Source organism: Melanostigma gelatinosum (genome assembly GCF_949748355.1).
Source record: "Melanostigma gelatinosum genome assembly, chromosome: 23".
In the NCBI taxonomy this organism is placed as follows: domain Eukaryota; kingdom Metazoa; phylum Chordata; class Actinopteri; order Perciformes; family Zoarcidae; genus Melanostigma; species Melanostigma gelatinosum.
The window spans coordinates 14,572,267-14,584,214 of NC_136656.1; the positions used below are offsets into that span (position 1 = coordinate 14,572,267).

General features: G+C 44.4%; 1 protein-coding gene across 1 annotated transcript; it reads right to left on the reverse strand.

The window, feature by feature from the left end:
• Positions 1-1,611: 1,611 nt before the first annotated feature.
• On the reverse strand, positions 1,612-11,948 carry LOC306796317 (uncharacterized protein). The gene is made up of 7 exons (XM_079295179.1): positions 11,846-11,948; positions 6,919-10,353; positions 4,702-5,406; positions 4,418-4,467; positions 4,266-4,327; positions 3,864-4,172; positions 1,612-3,408 (listed from the first exon to the last, which is right to left on the reverse strand). The coding sequence occupies exons 2-7, from the start codon at positions 10,189-10,191 to the stop codon at positions 3,392-3,394; spliced, it is 4,416 nt and encodes a 1,471-aa protein (XP_079151305.1). The 5' UTR covers positions 10,192-10,353; positions 11,846-11,948; the 3' UTR covers positions 1,612-3,391.

Genomic DNA, 11,948 nt, shown 5'->3' on the forward strand with positions numbered 1-11,948 from the left:
ACACACATAGTTTCACACCAGGTACGATATATACAGGACCACATTACATTACACACAATTTCTGCAGCGTACAGTATAGTTGCTGGGGAGGAGGTCGCCTTCATTCATCTGTTTAAGACATGCACATATGGATTGTGTGAGAACCACATTACACACACAATGAGACTGCAGTATAAGTGAGAGTTCACCTACAAAGTGTAGGTTGTTTCATCACATCATCACAGTTTTCTTGAAGAATATCTAACTTTCAATATGATAAATATTGAAAATGGAGCAGCAGCACATGCTTTCTGTTCATAAACGCATCTTCATGTTGTACCTTGAAGTTGTCACACACTTGAGGGAGAAACAAACAGACTTACAAAGGATTTGTAAGTGCACTTGTCTTGGTTGTGAGCTTTGGGTCATTGTCCTGTTGGAAGGTAAACCTTCGGCCCAGTGTAAAGTCCTGAGTTTTCTGGACCAGATTTTCAGAGGAGATGTCTGTGCGGACTGTTCAGCTTTCCCTCAACCCTGACCAGGCCCTCAGTCCCTGCAGCTGAAAAACAGCCCATCATATTGCCCAGATGAGGATAGGTTTTGTCTGGCCACTCTGCCATGAAGCCTTGATCGGTGGAGTGTCACAGTGATGGTTGACCTTCTGTAAAACTACTCCCATCACTACTCAGGATTTCATGTGCTCAGCCAGAGACCATCAGCACCAGACTTCTTCCATTTAAGAATCACGGTCACTACTGTGCTTTTGGGAACCTTAAACTCAGCAGAATTGTTGTAGCATTTCTCGTATCGTGCCTCGACGCGGTCTCTGAGCTCTGCAAGTAGTTTCTTCCCCCTCACAGCTTGTTTTTTCTCTGATATGCATCGTCAGCCGTGAGGCCTGATATAGACGGACAGATGTGTGCCTTTCCAAATCATGTCCACTCAATTGGAATTAGGTCAGAGGTGATCAAGAACAAGTGGAGGCACCTGATCTAATTTAGGGTTTCAGTTATTTAAGTTGTTTCATTGTGCTGGGCAATCATTTCGACACACTGGAAGGGGCGGTTCACACATTTCACACATGAAGGCCAGTTTACTGGTCATGGTGAGCACTACACAGCTTGTGAAAAGTTCCAAGTCTCAGAAAATATACCCGTTAGCGTCATAACGATCGGGGTTAAAGGGAAACGTATTGCTGATACATCAAAATCGAAATAATGTGGGAGAAAATACGATTCCCTTTAAAACGTAATTAGCAATGCAGTTTAGTTGTATGGGAACGTCATTTGTAGGAGGCTGTTGCCTGGCAAGCAGGGTTGAATAAAATTAGATTTGTTGCATTATGGGCCATGTAGTAGTCATGGCCGATAATGGAACAAATCATGATAACCCTCAATTTACAGAACTCTTGCAAGATGGTTGAGGTTCAGCATTAACATCGAATGGTTAAGGTTAGAGCCCCCAACAACAGGTTTATCCAGTCATACTGGACATTTTGATCCGAGGTAAAATTACATCATCAATGTGTGAAAAAAGATCTAAGGAAATAAGCCCAAAGGTAGAAAAGGTTTATTACTGAAAAGGCATTGAAACATTCCTTTGAACTGGTAAACAAGTCAAGATTACATTCTCAGAAGGTAGAATAGCTTGGTCGCTTCCAGCTATTTACACCGTGTTGCAGCTGTGCAGGCAGTCTTCTACACAGCTTTGTGCTCAAACAGAACAGAACTTTATCATTTTACTCTGAATGAAAATGGTACAAAAACGTGGGAATGTATATCATAAGTGATACACAACTGTTCATCCTTTTACTAACTCATGCAGGAAAGCCTTGGACTCTCAATACTCACAAATGAGAAACTTCTCTAACATGGAGCTCTCTACAGATATGAATAATGCATCATCAATATTATCACTATAAAAGAGGAGATTCAATAAATAATGAATACCATTGCTCCAAATATTGTGAAACCGCCCGGTCTCATACATCTCACACCCACTTTAGTATGTTGTGTATTTACAGTGAAGCGGGTTGGTTAGATGTTTTATGTCACATGGTGAAGCTGATATGAACTGCAGGAGGTTTGTATACATTTGAGAAAGATGTAAAAAAGTTGTCTGAATACAAAATGTTGTCATGGAGGAACATATGTAAGCGTTGGGGTTTGAAGAACAGTTCTGGACACCCATGCAACAATCCAACAACTAACGAGGGTCTAGAATAGCCTTGGACCTGAACTCAAGCCTGCCAGTGTAGCAGAGGAAACCTTCATACAAAACACAGCAACGGTTTAGCTCTTGTGCTGCGTGTGTCACACCGTTTCTTTTCTTATAGCTATAATCTAAATTGACTGTTTAATAAATTGTAACTATTTCATATTAATGTGTCAGTGTTGTTCAGCTCTGATGTGATGTCTTTTTAACCCATTGTATAAATGAGTTGATTTGTTCAACAATGTTTGATGTGCATTTGTCCCAGTTTGCTCCTCACTGAATAATGTCAGTTGGGTCTCTGTGGCTCCAGAAGTTAATGGTGGTTTATCGGTCTGGTTTTAAAGCGAGACTGTAACTTTTGAACGAAGGTATAACAGAATCCTGTTCGAAAATGAAAGCTGGACTCATAAGCAAATCAACACACTTTTGCTCAATTTCAGTACACCGCTTTGTCTTGTATAGACAAATGTGGCCTATGGTGGCTAATGCATGTGTACAGATGCTAAAGCCCTCTGAGGCAAATTTGTGATTCATGATTTTGGGCTATACTAAATCAATTTAATTAAATATTTCCCAAACTGCACTGGCCACTGCTTCATCCTACAGTAAGTAGCGTAGCGAGGAAGAGGAGTTGAGCAGAGTGGCATAGTCAGGGGAAATATAGGATCTAATTATAAGTTCAGCAATGAGAAACATTTCAACTAGTGTGGGTAGATATTACATGTGGGGTCACAAACACTGAAACACGGACTGCTTGTAGTTGTTGAGGATTAAAATGGTTTCAAGGTAAAATTGAAGATTTTAGAAAGTAGAGCAGTAATATAAAATTATTTCAATATAGGTTTTTCTCTGTGTTCATAGGTCCAGGATGATTTTAGCCGAGCTTAGTACAAAGACTATTTACCAGAATCTTGTAGTTCTTTAAATATTTTAAATATCAAAAGAATCTTAGTTATCATAGCTTCGATATAAAAAATGTCCATACTGACTGTCATAAACCCACATTACAAACCTGGTAGGAAATGAGGTAAAGCTGCTCGTTGGGATGAATGTTCCCAATACAGCATTTTCTTTCAAGGTGAGTCTCTATGAAGGTAAACACATTGATACAATTATAATAAATAAATAAGACAAAGTGTGGGCGTTCTCTCCTGGTCTGTGGTCCTCAGTTGTCTCCTGCAGTCCTCTCCTCTGCTCTTCAGTTCCTGTGTGCTTCTGCAAAACAAGTCCAATAGGTTTGGCAAATGACAAAACAGCAGCATACTGGTATTCTGCTCCACAGACTGAAGCCAAGTTCACCCGACACAACTTGCTGTCCTGTAATCGGGAATCTTGAAGTCGTTGTGGTTTTCACAGTACATGACTGACTGGAGGAGGTAGGGGGTCACACACTACAACGTCTTTCATATGGAAGAATCTGTAAGGAGTATGTCTGGTCTCCAAACTACGTATTATCCTAATCACACATGCGATAAGTGACACGGGAAATTACGTCATACCATGCAGATTTTTCGGTTCCAAAAATAGAAACAAATGCTCCAAGTTGTTTGTGCTTCTCTTCTAGTCATGCTTGTTGATGTTGCGTTCTGACTCAATTGCAATCCGGACCCTTCACCCTAAATACAGCGGCAAGCTTCGAGCCGCGTATCTTGTCTGCAGTCATACTGTACCTTCCAGGGCCCCGCTGTGCTGCTGGAGCTGGCTGGTGAAGAAGCGTTCCCTCTGGGACACCTGCTCGTCCCAGGCCTCCAGTATTTGCCGTTGCTCCCTGGGCTCCAGGGCCAGGGTGTCCGGGTGGGCCTCGTCGATGTGGGCCATCACTCCCTCCAGGCTGTGGGAGTATTGCAGCTCCCCACACACCATGCACACCAGAAGCTGGTTGAGCGGATCGTAGTCCATGAGGTAGCGGTTCCTCCACACGGCGTCTGAGACGGGACCTTCCTCACCGTTATTATTCTCATAGTCGGTGAACAGAAGCTCTGGAAGAGACAGTTGAAAGAGAAAAAGTTTTGTGCCAATTTGTCCGTTTTGAACCATTTAGGCGGTTCCAAGTGACATAGCTGATACTTCACCTTCGACTGGTGCTGTGTAACCTGAGAATGAAAACGATCCCGGGTCGGTGTCCTCTGAATTGCTGAAAAAGAGAGCAGTAGTTACATTCATTATTATCCCACATTGAGCCTACAGCAAATCTGATTTGATGTCAGTAATACTAATTTCCCACCTCACTTGATGTTCGGACTCCTCAGAGGAACTCACCCACTGACCAGAATCCTACAGTCAGAGAGAAAAAGGTTGTGGTTTGAGAAAACATAAAGACTGCGACAGACAAACTTCATGCTTGAATCAAAACGTACATGATTTGTGAACAGACATCTCATCCCGCAAACCTACAATTATCTTCCACTTCAGCACGAATGTAACCTGAGTGGTGTTTTGTTTTGACTAATGTCTGTTCTTCATCATTTAATACAACCATAATAAATAGAGTTTTTATATACACTATACCTGTGTTTGTGGGTCCTGGGCAGGAAGAATGGGCTTCAAGTTGTTGGAGGTTCTCCTTGGGCTGACTCCCTTGTCCCGAATGGCCTTCCTGGCTCTCTGTTCCTTCTTTTTTATCCTCCAGTACTCCCTCTTCCTCCTCAGAAAGTCCTCCTCAGACTCCCCTGGGATGGGCTTTGGTGGAACCATGGAGGTTATAGATGCCAACTTGGTAGGAGTATGTATCATATGTGTGGGACTCTGCAGCTGAGAACAAGGGATCTTTATTGGACTGAGGGTGGAATTTAGAGTTAGAGGGGGTTCAATGGGTTGAAAGTTGATGCTGGACAGTGGGTTGTCTGGGGGCTTCAGAGTAGGGAGTGAGGGGGCCAAATCCAGGTCTGTGCTTCTGGACATCCACTTTCGTGAACTTGGCATGGCTTGTTGCAGATTCTCATGAGCTCCTTGACAGTCGGACACGATCTGTGAAGGTCCAATGTTCACATGGCTCTGCTCACTTATGGGTGAACAGGAGACACTGGTGACGGGCAATTTGAACTGGAGTGTGTCAGGTGACTGTTCAGCATTGCATGCTGTTGGGCTAACGAGCAGGACAGAGGGCATAGTGGTCACTGCAGTCAGAGGAGCTAAGGAGGGCTTGGGCTGGAGGGCTGGTTTCCCTGGATGATTTACACCCTTAACAGTGTTCATAGTAACAACACCTGAAGCCTAAAAGACAACAATATGAACAGGAAAAAAATTATTTCTCTCAGTTTTTCACAGGTAAGCACAATTAAATACAGCAACCAGACAATACTCTTTCTGAAACATGCACATATGTGTTTGCCCCTAGCTAAACTAGACCTCTCTCCATCACACTCTATTTTTGCTGTTCAAGTCTCAAATGCCAGACAGAGGTTTGTGGTGTAATGACTCAGGTTTCAGCTGGAGAGGGCACGGGCCATGTCGGCAAACCTTGCACGCTTTGTGTTCACCAACAAGCCTCAAGGCAGGCACTGGTATCTGCAAATTCAGTATAATCAGGGTTCATCATCTATTAAGGGTTGCATCTGACAGTGCTGCCCAGCAAATAGCTTCTTGGTGCTCCTGAGCTATTTGCACAAATTTAAATTTGGTGATATGAAGACATGTAGCGTAAAATTGTGGATATGCAAATTAGCCTAATTGCAAAAACAAAGCTAATAGTCACATGCACTTTCGAGAGTTGGTGGTAACTGAAGCGCATTGATAAGGTGTGTCACACACAGACTTTCCAGTGATCATGGCTGAACTTAATGTTCTTGCTCGTATGAATTTATAGTGAGCCAAAATTGCCGTTAGCCGCTGTTTCACCAATTTCTATAAATCAATAGTTTCTCATTGCTAAAACAAATCCACTGCCTGGGTAACAACTACTGTAGCGGTTCACAATTGAATACCGTGGTATTTCAACAAAGGCTGATTAGCATACTGTTAGCTTTCAACAACAACTAAATATCCTTAGCCATTGGCCCATCGTGAAAGTCTCATTATTTCAGCTGCTGTCAAATGGAACTCGTGACTCTCGACTCGACATTATATTAACAAGTTCTCAATATGTTTGGTGTTCCAGTGGATTAAGCATGGAGATTACTGTTGCTAGGTGACTGACAAGAACGCCGACATTGCCCTGTTTCCTGTTTGAGAAAACAATCATTTTGTGGTGTTTTGAAAACACCACAATTCTGTGGTCCTCAGAGATCAGAGCTTGTGGAAAAAGTCAACCTGTAAGTTGTGAATGTCAAATCAGTGGGTCTGGTAGAATGAAACAGTATGAAAACTTCACATTGTGATTGTGTACCCAAAATGATTGGGGTAGTATTATCAGGATACTGCTAAAATGTGCTGAAAATGTTCAAAAAGTACAGTTATACAAATACTGAATCACCCTTTGAGGCTTATCAAAATGTAACTGTTGAAGTACTTCAATTTGGTAAAAAAAAAGCCTCAGTGTCATGTTTCAGCTTTTTAGAAAGAAGGGGTGACAGAAACGCACATGCTATTGTAACAGAAGCCAGCTAGCAAATGGAGCAGGACTCCAGCTCTGTAAAGTGATTGATTGTTGCTTCTTATAAACTTTGCCCCCCCTGACTCCTTCGCTCCATCTCAGTTCAATATCAGCTACTTGTTACAACATTGACACAATGTTTGAACGTGTTGCGGATTGTACAAAATGATCATTATTCCCATGTGTCACATCACCTGAATGTTTTTCTGGGAGAGACGACTGCTGCATTCTCCCTGTCTGTCCCTCTGCCTGGCCCTTAACCTGGCCCTTTGCTGCCTCTTCATCAGCTTCCAGTACTCCCTCTTCCTCTGCAGGCTGAACAAACCGCCGCGCTCGGTCACCACACTGAGATATCCTTGTTCTGGTCGTGAGTTGCTGTTTCGGCATTCTTCCTGTGCCTGACACTGTTGTTCACAGTGTTGTTGCTGTGGTTGATCCATGGGTAGGTGATGTAGCTTTGGCGGCTCTGGGGAACAGCAGCTTTGATGGTCTGCTTTTTTGGTGCAAAGCCTCTGGGTTCTGCGTGGCAAAGAGGCTTCCACGTTGGGGTTTACTATAAAGTTCGAATGGGTTTGGGATGAGTGCTCGCAGGTGGGAGGCAGGACTACCTCGCTAGAGGTGGCAAGAGGTGAGAGTGTCTCGCTACTGTGGGATGAGTCCTTGAGATGAGGGCTTGGTGAACATGCCGCCTGTACCAAGGCATCAGAATCCGGCGGCCAGCTTTTTATCTCCAAAGTCAAGTCAGCAGCAATAGGAGCCAACTCATTCTGAGGTAAATTTGGCTCCATCTCTTGCTCTGAGGCCTCTTCTGCTGACTCTGTTTTAATGGCAGTCTGCTCACTGCTACACTCTGTCACTGTACTAAGTGATTCTTCCAGGAGTTTCTTCATAGAGGCTACGGCTAGCAGAGTGGTAGCTTGGCTGTCTGCATTTAGAGCTGGGTCAGGCTCCGCATGAGGCGCTGGAGGTGGTGGTGGGGAGGTTGGGGCTTTGATATCTGGACAGATGGCTTGTTCTTGTTGAGAATTTAGGTCAACTTCTGGCATAGACTCACTCTCTTGTTTTATCTCATTTGCATGTGGCGTTACTGGCACACTGTTGTTGGGGAGAGCTTGTGCATTTCCTGTCTGGTTAGGAAGACTTCTGCCTGGTGGTGTGGTGGTTATTGCTACTTGCTTCTGGGCCCTCCTCCTCTGTAAGGTTGCACTGGCCCTGGCCTGTAAGACGCCCTGCTTCAATCGAGCAGCACGAGCTGCTCGCTGCTCTCGCTTCTTTATCCTCCAGTACTCCCTTTTCTTTGCCATCCTCTCCTCCTCTGTCAACTCTGGATCCAGAGAGAGCTCCAACAGTGATGTCGCATTACTTGAGATGGCCATCTTCATGACACAACCCCCGATGTTGGACCCCGCTGTTGATCCTCCAGAAACGGCATTTTGAGGGGTTTGAGGATGAGTGAGTGTGAGCTGACTAACAGTTTGGATTGCTAACTTGTGTGGATTAGGAACCGCTGTGCTTTCAAATTGAGTCCTTTGTCTGATTGGGAATAGTTTTGGAGGCTTGTTGACTGACTGCCCAGCAAGAGGAAAAGAGACTTTCACCTGAGCTGGGCAGAGGGGAGGAGGGGGCTGGTTTACACGAATGGGTGTTATAACTCTTCGCTTCGTATTAGGTTGGTGCTGAGGTTTTGTGATGGCGGTGTTATTAGGAACTACATGACACTCTGTGTTGTGATCTGAAGGAACCTGGGGAATGTTAATGGTCACTGTCCCGTCCTCCTTGATGAACCCTCCAATGGTCTCAGAGGCGTGGGTAAGGCTGCCTCCTGCTGACTGGGCCAGTGCTCTGGCCCTCCTCATCTCCTCCAGGATTGACTGGTAACGTTTCACTCTTCGCATCAGAGAGTCCCTGTCCTTCAACCGAGACTTCACTTCCATCGACAGCTTAGCTCGCTGTTCGCGCTTTTTAATCCGCCAGTACTCTCGCCGTTTGGCTATTATCTGCTCAGGCGTGTCGTTGGGGTCGATTTGGGGGAAATTTCTGGTACCAAAGACTGAAGCAAGTAATGGGGATTTACATCTTATGTTTCTTTGAATCATGAAATTCTTCTGGGCATCGATGAACCTCTGCCTAGGTGTTTTACATCGTGTTATCCCTCGAGCAACATTAGAAAGATGTATATAACCTGGAAACTTTCTCATCGACTCTCCTGGCTTTCTTAAAGAAATAGAGTCATATGTGATGGCTGTCTGTGTTGTCCTGTTCCCATGTGGATTTTGTACCTTAATCCGATCTGCTTGCAGGTTAACTGTAGCTAAACTTCCTGCCCCACTTTGCCGTTTATCATTTTCCCTTTTGGCAGATGTAAATGAAGTTTTGACCTGAGTAGGACACTGTATCAGGGCAGCTCCTCTCAAAAACGACTGAGATGGAAGATGCTGAAGAATCTTGCCTCCCACAAGTCCTGTTTTTTGTCCTGTTTGCCTCCGAAATGTCACCTGCGTGCTCTGTGTCCTTTCTCTGGCTTTAGCTATCTGAGCTGCCAGCTTTGCCCTCTGCTCTCGCTTTTTGATCCGCCATTGCTCTCTGCGCCTGGCTGCTCTCTCCTCCTCTGGCTCTGGGGAAGAATGGGAGTTGCTAACACCTTTGACCCTCTGCAAGGTGACCAAGGCACTCTTTGTTCCACTTTGAGGTGTTGCGTTCGCTGTTCTGCGCTCTGTCTTAATAGAGTCTGGGACACATGGTGAAGACATAAGAATCACGCCTGTGGTCACATTGGTGGGTAAGAGTTTGGGCTGAATGTGTAACCCAACTTGTGCCTTATGTTGTGTTTTGGGGACTGAAGCGTCCTGCATAGACACACATGACTGAGGCGTTGTTTCAGCGGAGCTGCCATTGGTAGTTCTGGTCACTATGAATGGAGGCACTGAGGAACGGGTATTCAACTGGGTTCCACTGGGTGTGGGTGAGGTAACGGCTCTGCTCACAGCACGCCTCGCTGTGGCTGTGTTGCCCCTAGTAGCTTTGGCTGAGATGGAACATGATGCTGGCAACTGAGACGAGACCCTGTCAAGTTTCATTGTATGGAGCCACTTCTCCTTTTGGTTTTCAGTGGCTTTAACTGAGCGGCCTCCGACTGTATTTCCACTCTGTGATGCAGAAGAGACAGCAACTGTTTTGCATGAGTCATTACTCTGCAAAGCAGAAGAGAAAGCAACAAAAGGGTCGGATGAAGTCAAATTCACCACTGCAGGGGCATGCAGGTGTAGGAGCTTTCCGCCTTGCGTTCCCTTTCCTCTGCGCTCCGTCAGTCGGGCCCTCTGCTCTCGTTTCTTGGTTCTCCAGTATTGTCTCTTTTGGGTGAGGGTGGCATCATCGTATTCTGAGGCCGGCCGGTAGCGGTGGGACATTGAACCACCTTTATCTTTTGCAGTTGGCATCGCCAGCTTGGACGGCCCATCAGTTCTCATCCAACAGTGGTGGTTGGCTCTTCCCTTGTCGCGCTGATTCAATTCATCCTGTCAGTCTAGAATCCTCGCTGGCATCAACTTACATGGTGTCCTTCTACATGATGTTTTGCTCTGCTGAGTGGCTGCCAAATCTCGCGGACATCACATCGGTATGCGGGTGTCCTGACGAACAGAAAGAAAGTGTTAATTGCATGTTACTTTGTAATAAACTTGGTAACAGTGGAGCGACCTGAAGCAAGAATCTATCAAACAGGTGTTGATGTCATGTGTCTTAAAAGGAGATCCCGGCCTTCTGAGGACAAACTGGACACACTGATAAGATGTAATAAACCCAGTGGCCATTTTATTAGCAACACCTGTTCAATCAATTCAATCCAACAACTCAGCCCGAAATTCAATCCTAATATTATAATGCTTAGGATATTGTTTACCATTTGAATATAATGCTGTCCAGTACAACAGCAACACCAGCTACGACCTCAATAATAAACATATAGTTGAATTAGCACTTCTCGGAACATTACTGTCTTTGTAGGGAGAATATGGGGCAGAGCTGTGTTACTGGATCACATTGGATATCTCGTTAACTGAAGATCATCAAACCATTAATATGCAAAAATACATTACTTTTTCACATGTAACATTTACATGTTAAAGGCACAAGTGACAACTATTTGATATGTAAAATATACAAACATCAATCTAACATGTAATATCACATGTGAATATTTCAGATGTGATGAAGTCATACTTAAGCACATGGGGTTGTGAAGAATTCACATAACGCTACATGATGTCACAGTTGAAATGTAAGACAGCATATGAAAACACCAAGTTATGATTTTATGTCATATGCAAATCACATTTCAGATGTGACGAATTCTCATTTCAGCCCACTGTGGTTTTCACGTGAAACATTGTAATTGTTCAAGCCATCTGTGATAACACTCAGTTCACTTTGTAACTTTACTCTTAATTTTTCTTCTACTCTTTTACTAAAACAATATCACATTTGAGCTCATGCAAGTGTTCCTATTCAGAGACCCTTGTTCAAATGGATTACATGCTAATCAAAAGACAATGCTACTAAGACCAAGACACCCATATCCTCTCTCACAACACGATTTCCACGTGAGGCAGAGTACAGCTTATAGTTGGCTAAATCTTATGTCACATTTTAACATATGAATATTAAATACCCCGTCCAACGGCATCTTTGGTGATATAAACACGTCGCGTATATGTAGAAATGTGTAGCCTCACGTTGAGCTACAGGAACCAGGAAGGAAGCAGAGTGACACTGTCCCTTTAAACCTGTCCCTTTCTATCACAAATTATATCTGTCGAGAGCCATTTTTATTCTTTATTCTGCGACTATTTGATTGAAACGCGGCGAAGCGACCGCGCTAAAGCGCAAATAGCACAACACACCGAAACGCTGTGGACAAATTGCGACATTTAGGGCGTAAATCGTGCCTAAACCGCTGTCTCTCTCAACGGCACAATGGACAAGCTCTTCCCCCTGTTGTCCACACGGACGGGCGCCTGTCTGAGTCTGCTGCCTGCCTGAAAAGAAGCGAGAAGCCCCGCACATTGTTGTCGTAAAAGCACGACGGTCGGAAACGTGTGGAAGAAAAACATGCATACCCGATACCTTTTAGTTACACCTAACTTTCCGGGACAGTTTTTGTGAACGTTTTTTTTGGACAGATTCGTTGCCAGGACACTGCAGCTACTTTCCGCCAGCCAGCCAGCCG

What these genes read in the sequence shown, in the direction of transcription:
- LOC306796317 (XM_079295179.1), bottom strand. Translation starts at nt 10,191, where the DNA reads ATGAGAACTGATGGGCCGTCCAAGCTGGCGATGCCAACTGCAAAAGAT. An exon ending in GAGTCCGAACATCAAGTGAG is followed by an intron (nt 4,328 to 4,417) that starts GTGGGAAATTAG and finishes TCTCTTTTTCAG; the next exon opens with CAATTCAGAGGACACCGACC. An exon ending in TTACACAGCACCAGTCGAAG is followed by an intron (nt 4,173 to 4,265) that starts GTGAAGTATCAG and finishes TGTCTCTTCCAG; the next exon opens with AGCTTCTGTTCACCGACTAT.